General features: G+C 37.4%; 2 protein-coding genes across 2 annotated transcripts; one reads left to right on the top strand and one right to left on the bottom strand.

The window, feature by feature from the left end:
* The first annotated feature begins 1,631 nt into the window (after positions 1 to 1,631).
* Positions 1,632 to 15,458, top strand: LOC105382001 (cyclin-dependent kinase 11B). The gene is made up of 12 exons (XM_038117739.2): positions 1,632 to 1,904; positions 2,397 to 2,552; positions 3,123 to 3,883; positions 4,020 to 4,253; positions 4,378 to 4,588; positions 4,708 to 4,894; positions 4,991 to 5,173; positions 11,989 to 12,133; positions 12,347 to 12,468; positions 12,682 to 12,906; positions 13,695 to 13,913; positions 14,208 to 15,458. Exons 1-12 carry the CDS (start codon positions 1,828 to 1,830, stop codon positions 14,415 to 14,417), a joined length of 2,730 nt encoding a protein of 909 aa, XP_037973667.2. The 5' UTR covers positions 1,632 to 1,827; the 3' UTR covers positions 14,418 to 15,458.
* LOC105382025 lies at positions 15,351 to 16,531 on the bottom strand. Its single transcript, XM_011551842.3, has 2 exons — positions 16,316 to 16,531; positions 15,351 to 15,734 (listed from the first exon to the last, which is right to left on the bottom strand). Exons 1-2 carry the CDS (start codon positions 16,427 to 16,429, stop codon positions 15,546 to 15,548), a joined length of 303 nt encoding a protein of 100 aa, XP_011550144.3. The 5' UTR covers positions 16,430 to 16,531; the 3' UTR covers positions 15,351 to 15,545.
* Positions 16,532 to 17,013: the final 482 nt, after the last annotated feature.

Genomic DNA, 17,013 nt, shown 5'->3' with positions numbered 1-17,013 from the left:
CTATTTTGCTTTTATAACATGTTTCTTCTTCTCTTTTCACATTCTCCTGAGAATGCGAAACAAGGTTATTTTTTACATACAGTCAAACTATAAAGCCTTACCTCAAAGAGTGCGATTTTGCTAAGACTTTTTATGATCATCAGCTGATGATGATGATTTACTTACTTTTACATTTACATACATTTTAAAAATAAAATACCGATTGATTATGGAATTTTAACGGATTTTTCCTTTAATAAATAAAACACATCGATTAAATACGATCTTAAACAATTAGTTAGGATCCACTTCCGTTTTCACGAAATTTTATAGTTAGGTATTTATCGCGAACCAACAAAGTTCTTGGCGCGAACGTACAATTTAAAATTATTTAGTAGTATTTCCGCTTCCGTTTATTTTCCGGATACTGGTTCCGTTTATATTCCGGAACCGGAAATTACCTAATGATAAAGCAGTGTCAAATGGTCAAACGTATCCGGAAATATGGAAACAGAAATAGTAAGTAAACGGAAGTACTAATAATGGTAAGACAGACCCTTATGTACCTTGTACTGCTTTACCTACAGATCACTTCCGCAATCTCTATAAACTAGTTCAGCTATTCGATACTAGATGTCACTGCTTGCGAATGAGAAATTTTCAAACATAGACAATAGCTTCTAAAAAACTACTATAGATGGCGCTAGAGAATACTTCATACTAACAGCACTACTTTTTTACTGGTTTTAATAATCCGCTATGGTGGTTTTGAGAGTTATCAGCCCATGCGAGCTCATGAAGGTGCTACCGATTTATAATAATCGGCTAATATTTGAGCCATTGGTGAAGTGTAATGGTGCCGACACACTAGCGGACGCGGCTTACGGATGCGGCTGTCAGCCGCGACAGATAAGTGTGCACACTTTCACACACAATCTTTTGGGAGAGTTCGTGCCAGATCGCTCTCGGGCGTCTGAAAGCTGACAGCCCAAGGTTACGTCCGCGACTTACATCCGATAGTTTGAACAGCGTAGTGTACCTTCCTTACCTACAGTCCAACTATAAAGTCAGGACAAAGAGTGCGATTTTGCAAAGACTTTTTATCATTACTTATCAGTTATTTACTTACATTTACATACATTTAAAAAATAAAATACCGTTTCGCAATGGATTATTAACGGATTTGTCCTTTAATAAATATAATACATCGATTAAATATGGTCTGTACAGTTTTCAGGACTTTATATACAATATTCCTATAGATACCAGCCGCGTCCGTAAGCCGCGTCCGCTAGGTTGTCGATGCCTTAAAGCCTACAGATGTACAGATGTACCACAGTTTTTGTATGAAATCCACGCTCACCACCCGCACCACCCGCTGGCATAGTGGACGCGGTCTAAGGTAAGATTCCTGACTCCTAAACTATGGTAACTATCTTCGTACAGTGACATTGAACTGCGCCGGTACTGCGCCAGACCTGCCATGTGTGATCAGTGTATTCACCAAACTTATTGCCGAATTTGCCTATTTGGAAAAATCAAGCACTTTGGTAAAATATAGTTAATGGAAGATTTGTGGTGGTAGCATAACATTGTCGACTGCTGACCACAGATATTTGTTCTGTGACCGCCTTTCATTTCATTCATTCATTCAAATCGTTCCTCGTTTTTCGTGGGAAAGAAATCTAATATGGCGGATGCCAATGTTTTATTACACCGTTTTTCAAACTAATTTTATGTTTAATTCTACGCCATACCAATAAATTTATTTTATTTTATTTGAGCTACCTGCATTTGCTAGTGTTTTAGTGATTTGTATTGAAGTAGTGTAATAAGAAACGTGTGAAAATGAGCAATTACGAAGACGATCAAAGTGAGGATGGTGAATTGGCTCGTAGTCCTATGCAAGATGAGTTGGATTTCAGGTATTCATTTAGTTATATTTTATTTTTCTCACGAAACAGATGCTTTTATTGGTTATTCAATTCCAGAACATTGATAAATATTCTTCGTAACCACAAGGATTGCGACATAATTTTTCGAAAACGGAAGATGACATTGTTTCATAGCTTTATTTATCCTTGTTTTTTCCTTATTATATGCGTGAATTATCATGGATTCATGATAATTGATTCAAGTATAATATTATGCAGTGTAATAGCAGAAAATTATTTAAAATATTATTTTTTTTAAAACTGAAGAGTATTGAGGTTATGTGTGTTGAACAACATTCGAATCGTAGTCGATAATGTTATAATGTTGCTTTCATGACATGCGCTTTGGAGGTTTTTTTGGTTCATGTTTTCACTCCAAAGAGCTAAAATGTTTACGTATGTATTCTTATTTTATCCTTGCTCAATCACTGTTAAAATCATTTATCTCGTGAATTTTATAAATCATGATTACTTTTCATTTAGTTTGTCTGATGAAGATCGAGACAACGCAGATTCGCTGGTGATAAAGCCCCCTCAGGCCATTATTCGCCCCTCACACAGGGATAGAAGAGCTCACAAAAAATCTAACAAAGACAGAATACGGGAAACTTCTCGCAAAGACAAGAAACATCTTTTCAGGTAATGTGACATTGTTTATTAACACTGTACCAATTTGTGTATTGATACCCTTATCCACTAATTGTAATTTTTACAGAAATAAAATAAAGGTTGGTTTTTGCATAAATTATAATGTTAATTATAAGTAGGTATTTGATCTGATAATTCCTCTGCAGGCTAATTAGGGAGTTATCACACACTTTTTACCAGTGCTTTTTTGCTCCAATGGGTGGTGATCCTATTACCATCATTCTGGCACATAAGACCTGAGAGCTATTAAACCAACATCCAATACGGTGGCCAATCCAAGGCCTTTCTTGCTTCAGTCAGAGTTCTAACTATTTGTTTGCTGGTTGATCCATGTTTTCCACTTTTTGCAGTAAATTTTGTACTTGCATGATAACCATTGAAAACCTAACCCTAGCAAACATACCCAAAGACCTCTCTCAGAGGTCCTATGTCCAGCAATAAATGAAACCAGGCTGAAAATATGAAGAAGTAACATTAATGTTTTTGTAATTTTAAAGAATTTGTATAAAATTTATTTATTTATAAAATAATAAGTAAGATAGTTTACATGTGTTTTTACAGGGACCGGGATAAACCAGAAAAATCTAAAAGAGATATGGGGAAACCTCTTGATCGTGAGGAACTGGCTAAAGAATATTACCGAGAAAAACAATATTTCAGAGAAAAGGAGGCCAGGGACAAAGAAATGTATCGTGAAAAGGAAGGGAGAGATAAAGACATCTATCGGGATAAACGGGATAAAGAATTGTACAGGGAGAAAGAAGCTAGAGAGAAAGAAGTATACAGAGAAAAGAATGTTCGTGAAAAGGAGGCTTATAAAGATAAAGAAATTAATAGGGAAAGAGAAGGTATTTATAAAGAAAAAGAAGTGTACCGAGAGAGAGATCATTACAGGGAAAGAGAATTATATAGAGATGGAGCTTCATACAGGGAAGTCCCTAGACAAAGAGATGTATACAGAGAAAAGGAAGGGCAGAGAGAGAGAGAAGCATATTTAGCGCGAGAAGCTCAACCTAGATATGGAGAGCCAGAACGAAAACCAAGGAAAGATGATCGCATAGAATCAAGATTGAGGTTGCTGGCAGAAGAAGGCAGTCAACCAGTGCATAGTGAAAAAGAAAATCGAGACAGGACATCTGGTGACAAAGAATTGGAAGATTTGCGGTCAAGGTTACTTAGCAAAAGAATTACTAAAGAACTTCAAAGTACAACTAGAGATTCTAGGAAAACACATGATTATTCGGAAAAAGAGAGTAAGTCGGAAAGACTTCCAACATTAGATAAGCACCAGCAGGAACGTCGAAAGAAAATTCTGGAAGCTAGTAAGTAGTTCATTACAGATAGGTACTTAATTCATATACTGCCATGTCACATAATTTGTAATTATTTTATAATTAAAATATATACACAGGTAACACATAATAAGAAAGATACTAATGTATTTCATTCAAATTTTAGATCGAGAAATGGAAAAGCGTAAACATGAATCTAGAACAGAGCTTCAAGCGAGACGCGAGGAGAGGCGCCGCCGCGGACTGAAGCGCTCTGTGACTCCGGAGCCGGAGGAAGCCTCTAATAAAAAAAATAAGACTGAAAAATCTCCAAGATTCGAAGAAGCCGTAGTAACCGTGTCTGATGCTAGTGACGTAGAAATGAAAAGTGATGATTCAAATAACTCGGAGCCAGAAGAAGGTAAAGTATTTAACATACTTATGCAATATAACATTGTCAGCAGTATAATTGCCTTATATGTATATACGAAAAAAAAAACTTTTTGCCAAACACAAAATTAGTTAAACATTGCTTTGTTTTTCAGGTGAGCATTCAAAGAGCGATGACACGGAAGATGAAAGCTCTAGCACGGACACGGATTCCGAAGCAGAATCCAAGTCTGAAGATGAAAAAGACGAGGCAGACAAATCAGAGAATGAGGAAAACGACAATGAAGGCGTCAATGACAGGCCACGGTCGAACTCCCCTGAGAAAAAATCTGCCCATGACTCACCCTCAACCAATGGATCTAGAAGGTATGATTATTATTTGGTTCATGCTTTATACTGCAAATTGATTTAGTTGTCCATATTCGTATAGTTAAGTGTTAACAGCATCTTCAGGTACAGGTCAAATATGATGATTTTTGTTTCAGATCCAGATCACTTTCTAGATCTAAGTCGAGGTCGCGCAGTAGATCCCACTCGTTCTCGCCCCCGCCCCCCGGAGAGAACGGCAAGCCCACCGCCGACGATGAGACCACCAAGGAGGAGGATGACGAGGAAGCCAAGAGGAGAGAGGAACAAATTAACGCACTACCTCCATATTACCCTGCCCTACAGGTTTGTACTATTTCATATGATGCGCCGTTACTGTTTATTAAAGGTAACCACCATCCTTTTAGTTTTAAAACAATACTAATAATATATTTCTTACAGGGCTGTCGTTCTGTTGAGGAATTTCAGTGTCTAAACAGAATAGAGGAAGGCACTTACGGAGTTGTTTACAGAGCGCGCGATAAAACAACTGAAGAGATAGTCGCTTTGAAACGCCTCAAAATGGAGAAGGAAAAAGAAGGATTCCCAATCACATCCTTGCGAGAGATCAATACACTATTGAAGGTAGGATCAGCATTTGTTTAATTTATAGACTAAGCCACTTGAGCCATCATAATGTATCACTGCTAGCTGTTTTCGAGGTACTTTGTCAGTCTTTTGTCTGTAAATGTTTGCAGCTCTGAGAGCCGGTAGCCGTGAGGCAATCGATGGCTCTTGTGTGTAATTCAATTAATTAATGCCATGTATTTTATTCCTACAGGCCCGGCACCTCTTACCTGCAAGAGGGTAGTGCTAGAGGTGTGACCCAATTGCAAGGGTTAACAACTTCGATACACGGGCGGGCCTAAGTATCTTATAAGGAATTTATTCCAGGGGGAAATCTTCAATGCTTTATCATTGATATTTCATGTACGAAAATGAGTTACATATTCAAATAAATTAACTTCGAATAGTTCATTAAAATAATAAAACCTACGTTATAAATTAACGCAATTTGAGATGGTGATATCAATATCATATTTAACTACCGCCGAAGACTTCAAAGATTGAAGATTCATGTCGTCAAAACTGAGGTAATATACTGTTATTTAATTTTAAGGTGTTGTACATTCGTAAGTGAAGTTTCTGGATATAAAGAGATGCATAATATGAACACAAGGTAAATTTACATCCAAAAATACTAAGAAACTTCATTTATTCATTCCAAACAAGTGTATAAAAGTAATACTACCAAACCTGTTCTATATCGAGTTAAAACAGACCTAAAAATATGCTTCAACTTTTTTGTAAAGACTAATTTGATTTTGTTACACTGTAACCCCCTTATTCATAGGAATGTTATACAACGTTTTAGCTATTTAACTGTTTTGTTTCTCTCTGTCAAAATACAAATTGTTCTTTGGGAGAGAAGAAACTTTTCTATAAATAAGGAGGTTATTCTTTAATTGCTTTTGGTATAAACTTAAAACCCACTCATCACAACCCATCACGTCCCCACTGCTGGGGCACAGTTCTCCTCCAATGAAGACAGGGTATTCCAAAAAACTCACCCACTTTACTTTATTTACAGGGTGTCCCATGGCGATGCTACTAAAGGGGACATACCTGTATTCTGAAGATGTGGCTTTGATCTGAAATGAGACTCATTTTTTTGTTTAATTTGTATATTTTTTTAAAGTTAGAAGTGGATTTTTATTTCTTGGGTCTTTTAATGCAGTTTTTATTGCTTTTAACATAAAAATAAGTCTCCTTTCATCCAAAATAGCTGTCTTCAGCAAGGCACTTCCTATTTATGTGGCATTGCCGTGGAACACACATAATGTTATTATGTTTTGACTTTAACATAGATGAAAGGTTTGGTTTGTATTTTATGCATGTAGTTAAGAGTTTCTTAGAATTAGACCTCTTATGAAATGCTTTTGACTGTGACTAAAATTACAATAAGTCTGCTGCCCATAAACATTATGATATACTTTTTTATAACATAGTTATAGTTAAAAGCATTCATAAATTTTAAGTATAATTTAATGATTGTTATAATACTGCGTTACCATCAGGCATGCGAGACAGATGAGCGGCGTGTAAGGAAAACCTAAACCAATAGCTGATAATGATCGTCGCAGCGCTTTGCTGTCTCGCTCCTATTTGGTGTTTACGCAGTTTTGAGATCGTAGATGATTGGACGATTAAATTAGTTAAGGCGTGGTTAGCCGATTAGGTATTAATTAAAATAGTTACAGTTTCTTAAATTGAGTTGTACCAAAACAGAATCGGCCAACTACATTCTACCTTATTATACATCTAAATATTAGACAGTGAAAGCAACAATTATTCCTCAGATAATATTTATCTGATTAATGAAAAATAAGCCATAAGCTAGAATGGAGTTGGCCGATTTTGATACCAAACAAGATATAAGTGTTGTTGGAAACAAGGCCCATTTTTTGGCATTCCGAACATGCTTTCAGCATATAATTGATTTTCTGTTCCAATATTTTGCCATTTTTCCATTCACGGCCTAAAATTGTATTGTAGGGTTTACACTCTTGAAATTTTCTGCTATAATATATCACTGCCCCCAGTCTCTATCAAATAACTTCTTCCATCCTGTTTTAATTCTAGTACACATCTAACAGAGCACCAGTAAAATTTAATGCCTTTCCCTTGTTTTTGTCCCGTTTATTTGGCACTTCAGATGATTGCGAGACTAAAACGATTCATCAATAATCAACTGACCTATGAACTTTTAGCCTAGAAAATGTCTCGCCCAAGCAACGGTTCTTCCTCCAAATTTAATAAATTTAAGAATTAATACATCAACCAATTTTTGGTAAAAATAAATCGAGAGAAGATGGTACGGAGAATACGGCCGTGCTCCATTTGCTCGAGACTTGGCTGGAGCACTGCCGTGCCCCCAGATGTGGATAGAGGTCAAACAGTAGTAACTTGTGACATTTTACAGTGGACCAAAAAAGTAACACCGTCATTTCGTGACCGCTCGTCGCTGTACGAGATGAATGAGACAAGTGCCACATATAACAGTGACCAAATACTTAAATAAACGGTTAACCACGCTGTATACATAGCATTCCATAGACTTTGATGATAACTGCTAATAGGATAAGCAATTATCATCAAAGTAGATATGATGTTCCTTCTATATTCCAGAGCTATTCAACTGTTCATCCGTCATCTTCGGTCTCAGAACGAAGTGTAACCGACCGGCGCGAGGCCGCGAGCCAATCACAACGCGCCGGCCTGGCCAACCAACTTCCTACCCAATAATATGGTAAACCACGTGTCGCGGAAATCCGCCACTTCTAACTTTTAGCGAGCAAGAGTAACTACTGTAAATATAAATTTAAATGGCAGCATTTAGATATACCTAAATGATTTTAAGACAGTTTAGACTTTGTTTATGCTCTCTGACGTTATTTATTATTATAGATAAACTAACAGAATACAGTGTTATTACAGTTACACACACAGTAAGATACACTGAATTAAGTCTTACTAATATAAATAAAGTCTGATATGATATGCCAATTACAAGCGTATTCAACATTTATATCTGTCTAGGAAAATAATTAGGAGGGTGGAAAGCTGGAAAAAATATCTAACAAATGTTAAAAACAGACCATGGAAGGCATACTTTATAGTTAATTAATTAGTTACGCTTGCTCAATAAAAGTTAGAAGTCGTGGACTTCCAATGACACTACCCTCGTTGTAGCTTGATTTCTGTTATTGTCCAAAATGACTTCGGTATAATGAATGTTTTTATATGCAAGAGCTATAAAAAACGGTTTAAACTAAAGTTGCTAATTAATCGTTATTTTGTTTTCTATCTGTGTCTACCGACCGGTAGGTGACACTTCATCAGCAAAAAAAAAGTTTTTGTGTACCGAGTATTCAGGCAATTCAGTGGGTACGCTCGCTATTAGGGCTCCGTTGTCAGTGATGTCTCACCTAGTTTCACTAGTTTTACCAGTTCATTCGATATCCTGATGTTTCCCTAGTAGAAATGAAACCCCCATAGACGTTTGCGAAGATTAAGAAAAACTGATTTAATTTGTTTATGGCTACTATGTGTGTTCTAGAAACCAATTCCTGTTCCATTTGAGCTTCGGGGTTCCGACACCCAACATCGTGTATGTGACTTTGGCAGCGTAGTGTGGAGATGCTGACTCGGTGCGTCAACTTCACACAAAGTAGACTTCATCGCTCATTAACAAACCTTCAGCCTGGTCTTTTATGTATGTGTATGGACGTAAACGGTGCCAGCTAATGGAATAAACGCCTATTAACGTGTGCGTCAGGATGGCGATGGCGGGTGTACTTTCCGATTAGCTTAAAAATATTGCTAACTGTAATCCCTGAAGGGATAGTCAGAGGTGACTCGCAAGCGAGAGTCACCCGCTTTTTCCTGTACATTAGCACTCACGGGAGGTCGCGAGCCGTATCGCCGTTTTTGATACGATGTAATGAGGGTTCACATCAAAATGTGCAGGTTTCTTTGCGATGTTTGCCCTCACAGTAAGAGCAGATTCTTGCCCACGACCTAACGAATAAAAGTCGAGAGTCTTATCCGTTACACCACCACGACTCCTTGTACTATTTGTCATTTATAAATAACAGAAATCTAGCTAATACAAAGGGGCAGAAAAAATATTTTATTATTTTATAAATAGGCTTTGTTGTATTAAAATATCGCGAAGAAGCACCGATATTTTCAAATACGCGAAGATTTTCGGACATTGTAAAATAGGTACGTACTAAATGCTACTAATAGGTACATACTACATTTTCTGACCGCTTAAAAAACTCAATAGGTAATGAGAGTTTCTGATAGCTTAAAAATAGAAAAATGTGCTATCAGAAAATATTCTATTGGCGTTATAATATTACTCAGGGTAGAAAACAATTATATGGGGGCAGCAAGGTCAGGTACCTACCATAAACGTTTTAGCACCAGGAAATTACAGTTATGGTTTCCACGCTTGCTACCTTTTCTGTCCTTTCCACCCTGCCTGTTGCATGAATAAATACTCAAACAAAATAAAAACATCTGTTCCAAATATAATGGTGAGGCAGGAGTCATTTTTACGCGCTTTTCGAGTTGGGACTATAAATGCCGATTCGCACATAATTATCAGGGTTGCTACAGGAATACTGGTGTGCATTATTTCGGTTATCTGATGCCTTCGTAAACTTGTCCGATAACATTCCACCATCTAGAATATCTAGATATACTTATAAGTATTACACAAAGGGGTATTTTCTGTAAACCCGTTGCACGTGTTTTGTACACAATCTCATATACTCAAATAAATATTTTAACTACCGTAAGGTGCAATGTAGTCCTAATTTAGATTAAGCTTTTATTAAAGCTTTTATAAACTAATAATTTATAATGTATGATGCATTTTACGCTAAGTCGTATTGCAAATAAGGTGTAGGTTACCTCTTTGTATTTATATCACCATCTCAAATATAAGCAAGTTACCATAATTTTATAAAATATTTTTTAATTTAGGTACTCATGAAATGTGCCAATCTATTCACTATTATTCAGGCAGTAGAGATAAGTTGTAGTGTAATGTTAATGATATGTAGGTATAGGTTTCATTATTTTAATGTTCTATTCAAATTTATAAAATTGTATATGAAAGTTATTACCTACTTCTCAGATTTTTACCAACATCCTGTTGAGAATTTGTACTTTTAACGCTATTTTCATGAATTAAATTCAGCCGCAAATATATGCTTCAATGTGACAAAATGACTGAAAATTATCATCTATTTTTTATTGGTGCTTGAGCTATTTTAATCACTTTTTATGTATACTATCAAAATTACAATTGAAGCCTTTGGTGTGCCTGCTTTCTAAGGGCAGATTTTTCAATAGTCAGATAAATGTTACCTGGGGAATTAAATTGTTGCTGTCACCGTCTTATACAAAAAATATGGCGCGACAGCATCAAAATTATTCCCAAGACAACTTTTATCTAACTATTGAAAAATCAGCCCTTAATTAAATTAAAGCATTACCCGCAATGAAAAAAAACTATCTGTATGTAAATAATTGTGCTTCCTATTAAAAGTGTTTGATGCGATATCGAATTGTAAAGGAAATTTATGTTTTTTATGCTGGTGGTGTTGCACCATGGTGGTAGTGTTCCGGGCCGCGATATGCCCATATAGACGTAATACTTACCAACATTATGAGAATATTTCTGCTATATCTGTGTTTCTTTATTTGTCAACTCGAGTAAATCATCAACAAAAAATCTATCAGGAGTAAAAAAATATGTTTCTATGCAATCTATTTTTGGCTAAATCTACTGTTGTGTGCCTTCCTAGTTGATGTCGATTCTGAAGGAACACTTTCTAATTTTAGTGCTGTCAAACCTTAAATAATTTTGTATAAAATTCGACTCTATAATGTTTTCTGTAAATCTCAACTCAATTTTCCATTGACAAAATTTATAATTTGACATCGCTAAAATAAAATTTTGTGCATACAGAATCGACATCATCATCATCGACCTAGCCTCTGACTAATGAAACATTTTTTAATCAAATTATAGTACTAAAGCAAAAAAAAAAATTACTTACCTTCAGCTTAGTGTATAATTATTAATTATGTTGTACTGTGTTGTACGTTCAAACCAAAAATGAAAAATGTTACAACATGCAAGCCATGTTTATTTCGCTGCAAAATGTGTTTTTGTTTTGAGTATAGGAAATTAAGACTACATATCGCAGAAATGTCTCTTATAATTATTATTGTTACGTTTGTATGGGCAGATCGCTGTCAGCCGTAAGTATTATTTATAAATGTACTGTAATTTAATGCTTGAAATAGTTGGTTTGTGCTGTAGATTACAACTGTAATTCCTTGCAAAATGAAGATTGCTGGAGGGGCAATACTGTATAAATAAATAAAAAATAAGATTTTTTATATAATATTTTAACCATCTCTGCATATTACCACGATATTTAAGCTTTACAAACCCTTTACAAAAAAAACTTATCTATATTATAAGTCAGTATTATAATATGTTGTATGATTTTAAAGTAGTTAGCACATATATTTTTTTATAATCGATTGTTATTTGTAATTTTTTTAATATTTATTTTATACTAAACCACCGTTTGAATGATTTTACAATGAAATTGCATCAACTAAGTGATTTCTGTGATTAATGCAATGAGAGATTCACTCATAAAGACTTCGCTTATAGTTAATAGTTATCATATAGCACAAATAGAAAAATAAAAAAGTAGCTAGTGAAATTTTGAGTTATTTTGTCACAATTGGGGTAGGCGCCGGCGTAGGCGGCTAGGGTTGCTAACTAGGCGGGTCGCTTGTTGCAGGGTCAACACCCCAACATCGTCACAGTACGGGAGATCGTCGTGGGATCCAATATGGATAAAATCTTCATTGTGATGGACTACGTGGAACACGACCTCAAGAGCCTTATGGAGACAATGCGCGGGAAGAAACAAGTCTTCTTACCAGGTATGGCATTCTTCTGTTTTTTACTGTGCATGTTTTAAGTAGACCATAGAGTGACAACCTTCATGCCATTTTTTTTCTATTTCCTGTGTCTAGAAAGAACCTGCTAGTCCGTAAAGTTGTATGTAGATTATGATTCGATGCTTTGGTTGTAAAACTGGCATTAACTGGTGTTGGCTTTGAAACGTGCTATAGAGAAATACTTTTGTGTTTCAGGGGAAGTGAAATGCTTGATGACTCAGCTATTAAAAGCAGTTCATCATTTACATGACAACTGGATATTGCACAGAGATCTTAAAACGAGTAATCTGTTGCTCTCGCACAAAGGAGTTTTGAAGGTAAGACTATTACAATTTCTGTTTGCGTAGAATCGCGACGATATTATACATTTTTTTACGTGAAAATATATAAAGGTGTGTCAGCGACGCGTCCTTACGTAATTTACGTATTGTAGTGTATCCTGCTACTTATGTCTATAATGTCAATATTTCTTACTGCAACTTTATTTGATAGTTTCCTTACAGTTACTGTAACACTATCTCTACCCCCAGGTGGGCGACTTCGGTCTAGCCCGTGAATACGGCTCACCGCTCCGTCAGTACACACCCATAGTCGTGACCCTCTGGTACCGCGCGCCTGAACTGCTGCTCTGCTGCAAGGAGTATTCCACGCACATCGACATGTGGAGTGTGGGCTGCATATTCGCAGAGTTTATCACCATGAACCCACTGTTCCCTGGCAAGTCTGAGGTCGACCAGTTGAATAGGATATTTAAGGTTGGTTATGATCTTTTGTATATTTTATTTTATTTATAGTATAGCTTTTTACTTCTTTCTTACATCATCGATGGTTTAATAGACGAGCATTCCTTCTTCTTTGTATCCTATGACCCCCTCAGTGACGTAGAGAGCAGTTTGTCGACAGCAGCCAGCTGTAGTTACTAACAATACTAATAGGTACCTAACTCAATCAAAATATTTTAATGGTGCCTTTTCCAGCTGTACTACTCTTGCTTGGTTACGACATTCGGAGCACTGCTGCGGTAACAGAGTACCGATTGCACAAAAACTCTTTGAAGCGTATCTCTTCAAGCAACTAACCTCTTGCGTCATTAAACCATTTGAAAAAAGGAAGAAAGAAAATATGTACATTTATTTCACACACACACGGAAACAACACAAAAATAAATTATAAAACAAATAATAAAGAGGTTTAAGTAAGGGAAAATGAGCTCAGCTTGGTGCTATGACGGTCCAATGGCGTAGTGGTTAGTGGCCCTCACTGCTATGCCGAAGGTCCCGGGTTCGATTCCCGGCTGGGGCAGATATTTGTTTAAAGACAGATATTTGTACTCAGGTCTTGGGTGTTGATATTTATATTTAGTATCTATCTATCTATGTATTTGTGTAGATATATCAGCTGTCCGACACCCATAACACAGGTTCTGCCTAGCTTGGGGTCGGATGGCCGTGTGTGAGATGTCCCCACATATTTATATTTATTTATTTTTTATGATAGACCATAGCGCTGGTTTTCACTTATCACCACCACAATCTCTCCGCAGGACCTAGGCACGCCGTCCGAATCCATATGGCGCGGCTACAGCGCTCTCCCAGCAGTCCAGAAGATGACGTTCGCAGAGCACGGCGCGGGCGGGCTGCGGCAGCGCGTGGGCGCCGACCTGCTGTCAGAGGCGGGGCTCGCGCTGCTCAATGGCTTTCTCACGTACGACCCGGCGAACAGGATCACTGCTGATGCGGCGCTCGATCATGCGTATTTCAAGGTTAGTTTGTGTGTTAGGCTTTTTTGGTGATTTTTCTTTGTAGATCTACTAGGGTTCGTTATCGTGGTGAAAGGATCCTGGGCAGTCAGATTAGTCTTGTTCTTGCTCATGGATTGATATTTCTTTCATCATTTCCTCATAATCGTCCGCTGCTAGCCATAAGTTTCTGCCATTCAACGCCCATTGAATTTTTGATTTACCTACTTCGAATGGACTCTAAACTTCTTTTACTTGCCTACCTCTTTTTGACTACTTAGCAATTCGTGAGTTATAATTATAATATTTGGTCACCAGGAGCAACCGGTGGCGATCGACCCGGCGATGTTCCCCACGTGGCCGGCCAAGTCGGAGGGCGGGCGGCGCGCCACGCACAGCCCGCGCCCGCCCGCCGGCGGCGCCGCCTACGCGCTCAACTCGCGCTCCGACTCGGATGAGGCGCTCGGCTTCAGAGTGCACCAGCCGCGCTCCATCAACGTGGCGCCCGGCTTCTCGCTCAAGTTCTAGTACGGTCAGTGTGCAACGGTTCACGATAGATAATGAGAATTAAAAAAAACAAAAACTCACGCCTTGTACTAATGTACTCCGTTGCGGGGTAGGCAGAAGTGCATTGAGAATTCAACTTTTTTTTTGAAAAATTTAAGTTAGTTACTTTTTTTCTGCAATCGGAATTGAAGGGTTTCTTTTGGAAATCGAAACAATGTCAGTAAGTTTTTTTTTGCAAAATTAGGATGTTACAGAATTATTTTATGTTGAGTGAGGATTTCAATGATGACAGAAACAAGAAAAGTTGTATTGTTGTAAAAAACCTTCAATAAAATGCACAGCAGCACGTGATACCAACACAGCACATGTTTGTGTTGACAGCATGTTGCATGTATCTGCTGCCGGCTGAAAAAAACATGCCGAGTAAATATTATTAGGAGCAATATTACTACAGAACAGTGGTAAACTTGATAAACTTTCGTGAACCGAAGTGTACCGTCGTTATTTTTAGTATAATCTAACTTAAAAACTTAAAATTTCCACTGTGATCGATCTAATGAATACCTACACTTTACTGAAAACTTGTAATGTAAATCCTTGTAAGACCTTGCAAAATGAGACTAGCGGGCAACTCACAATTATGTATTTAGTAAAGTTTTCCTCAAACATGTATGTGTAAAACACTATAGTCTTGCATAATCGTTTTGAAAGATTTACTAGTTATTTTTGTATCAATGATATTTTTGGATAAACCCAATAGAGTATAACAGGTGTGTAATTTTTATAAAGAATACATCACACTACTTATTGCCGGAGACTGCCATAACTTTAATCTATTTGCGTGGCTTTAAATTCATCCAAAGTGCAGAAACCGTATACGTAACGGCTTTTCAACATGTACATAAGTTATATTGATTCACTTGGAATGCAAAAAAAATATTATGTAAATACGAATTATCTGTTCAGCAGTTTTAATTCTTAGCGTTATATGTACTTCAGTTTAAGGTAGTAGTAATAGTTATTAATTATGAACCAATGGTACAATACATTGTCTTGACAAAACGTTGCTTTTTATTTGACTTCACATATTTATAAATCCTACAATATTTTATGGCATAGTATCACGGTAATCAGTAATAGTAGGTACATTTAGCGGCCGGCATCATTCATTCCCTTGGGTAGAGTGAGTAGAGAGTTGATGAGGTCAGCGTTTCTCTTCCACGCGCGATAGTAGTCCCCTCGTCCCGCATACCCCCCTGAGTCCGATCTCCCCCCGTACCCCGCGCCCGCCCCCGCGTCCCCGTAAGCCTCGAATAGTGGGTGGATGTCGCCGAAATACTGCAATGAAAAACATAATTAGGTATTTATAGATGGTGACTATCATAATAATTGTACAACATAAAAGTCTGCTAATAAAGGTGATTTAGAAAGGTGCCGAATATTATTTTTAGTAATCTTGTAGTAATTGAACTTCATACTTTTCACTTTATGAAGAAGAAAATGGTTTAGACTGGTAGGGAAATTCAATTCACTTTATTGAACGGACCTTTTTCAATGATTTCTAATAAGACGCTTCATTCGCTTCCTGCAGTTATAATAAGAACTTTGATATGAATAAAATTCACACACACACGCACTCACACGCACTCACGCCTTGTACTAATGTACTCCCTTGCGGGGTAGGCAGAGGTGCATTGCTGCACCCACTTTTCGCCAGAGTGTTATGTTAGTCCCAATGTAATAGGGGGCGGGCCTATTGCCATTTTACGGGCACATCCAAGACCTGAGAACAAATATCTGTGTTTAAACAAATATCTGCCCCAGCCGGGAATCGAACCCGGGACCATCGGCTCAGTAGTCAGGGTCACTAACCACTACGCCATTCGGTCGTCTAAAATTCATAATTTTCTAAAACTTACCTCCTCATTTGCTGCTAACGATTCGATTCCATTCACTCGTTCAATATTAAATGCAGTACAAAGAGCAGAGACCAACACGAGAATACTAAACACACGGACCATTGCATTCAGCATTTTGAATTTGCTAAATATGTATACAGATTTACAAAATTTGAGCTTGACTATGCTTGATACGCTTGGATGTAAACTGCACTGTGCTGAATTTATAGGTACAACACAAGTTATACTTAAATAACTGACGTATCTACCGAAATTCGTGTTTAATTAATCACGAGATTAGAGGCAGCCTTTGTCGGTCGAGCCCACTTAAAACTTATTACACTTTTGACCTACGCGCGAAAGCTTCACCCGCACGTATAAAGTAATTATTAAACGATCACGGTAATAAAAAGTTAACACTGACGGGGTAGATAAGGAGGTATCGGCTGGTTATCAGTGCGGCTGATAGAGGAATGGAAGGGTTGAGACGGCGACGCAGGGAGCGGGGGCGGCGGTCTCGGGCTCACCCGAGCGGATCGCTGCAAGTGACAGCTTCCAACCCCTTCGATACTGACGCGACTGACACCGCTCTATTTCAGGCATTTTACCTTTAACATGAATATTTAAATGTTAATAACGGTAACTGTAACTGATTCATAAACTGCCTACGCACGTCTTCACGTTCGTTCATATAACGTTAGTGTGTAAAACGATTGGTT

This window comes from Plutella xylostella, chromosome 10 (genome assembly GCF_932276165.1).
Source record: "Plutella xylostella chromosome 10, ilPluXylo3.1, whole genome shotgun sequence".
In the NCBI taxonomy this organism is placed as follows: domain Eukaryota; kingdom Metazoa; phylum Arthropoda; class Insecta; order Lepidoptera; family Plutellidae; genus Plutella; species Plutella xylostella.
The sequence above is the reverse complement of the archived record's forward strand: the minus strand, read 5'-3'. Positions and strand labels throughout refer to the sequence as shown.

Excerpts from the sequence above, each read along its gene's own strand:
- LOC105382025 (XM_011551842.3), bottom strand. The coding sequence starts at position 16,429 with ATGCTGAATGCAATGGTCCGTGTGTTTAGTATTCTCGTGTTGGTCTCT. Across the intron at positions 15,735-16,315 it reads CGTTAGCAGCAAATGAGGAG|TATTTCGGCGACATCCACCC; the intron begins GTAAGTTTTAGA and ends TTTTCATTGCAG.
- LOC105382001 (XM_038117739.2), top strand. The coding sequence starts at position 1,828 with ATGAGCAATTACGAAGACGATCAAAGTGAGGATGGTGAATTGGCTCGT. Across the intron at positions 1,905-2,396 it reads CAAGATGAGTTGGATTTCAG|TTTGTCTGATGAAGATCGAG; the intron begins GTATTCATTTAG and ends CTTTTCATTTAG. Across the intron at positions 5,174-11,988 it reads AGATCAATACACTATTGAAG|GGTCAACACCCCAACATCGT; the intron begins GTAGGATCAGCA and ends CGCTTGTTGCAG.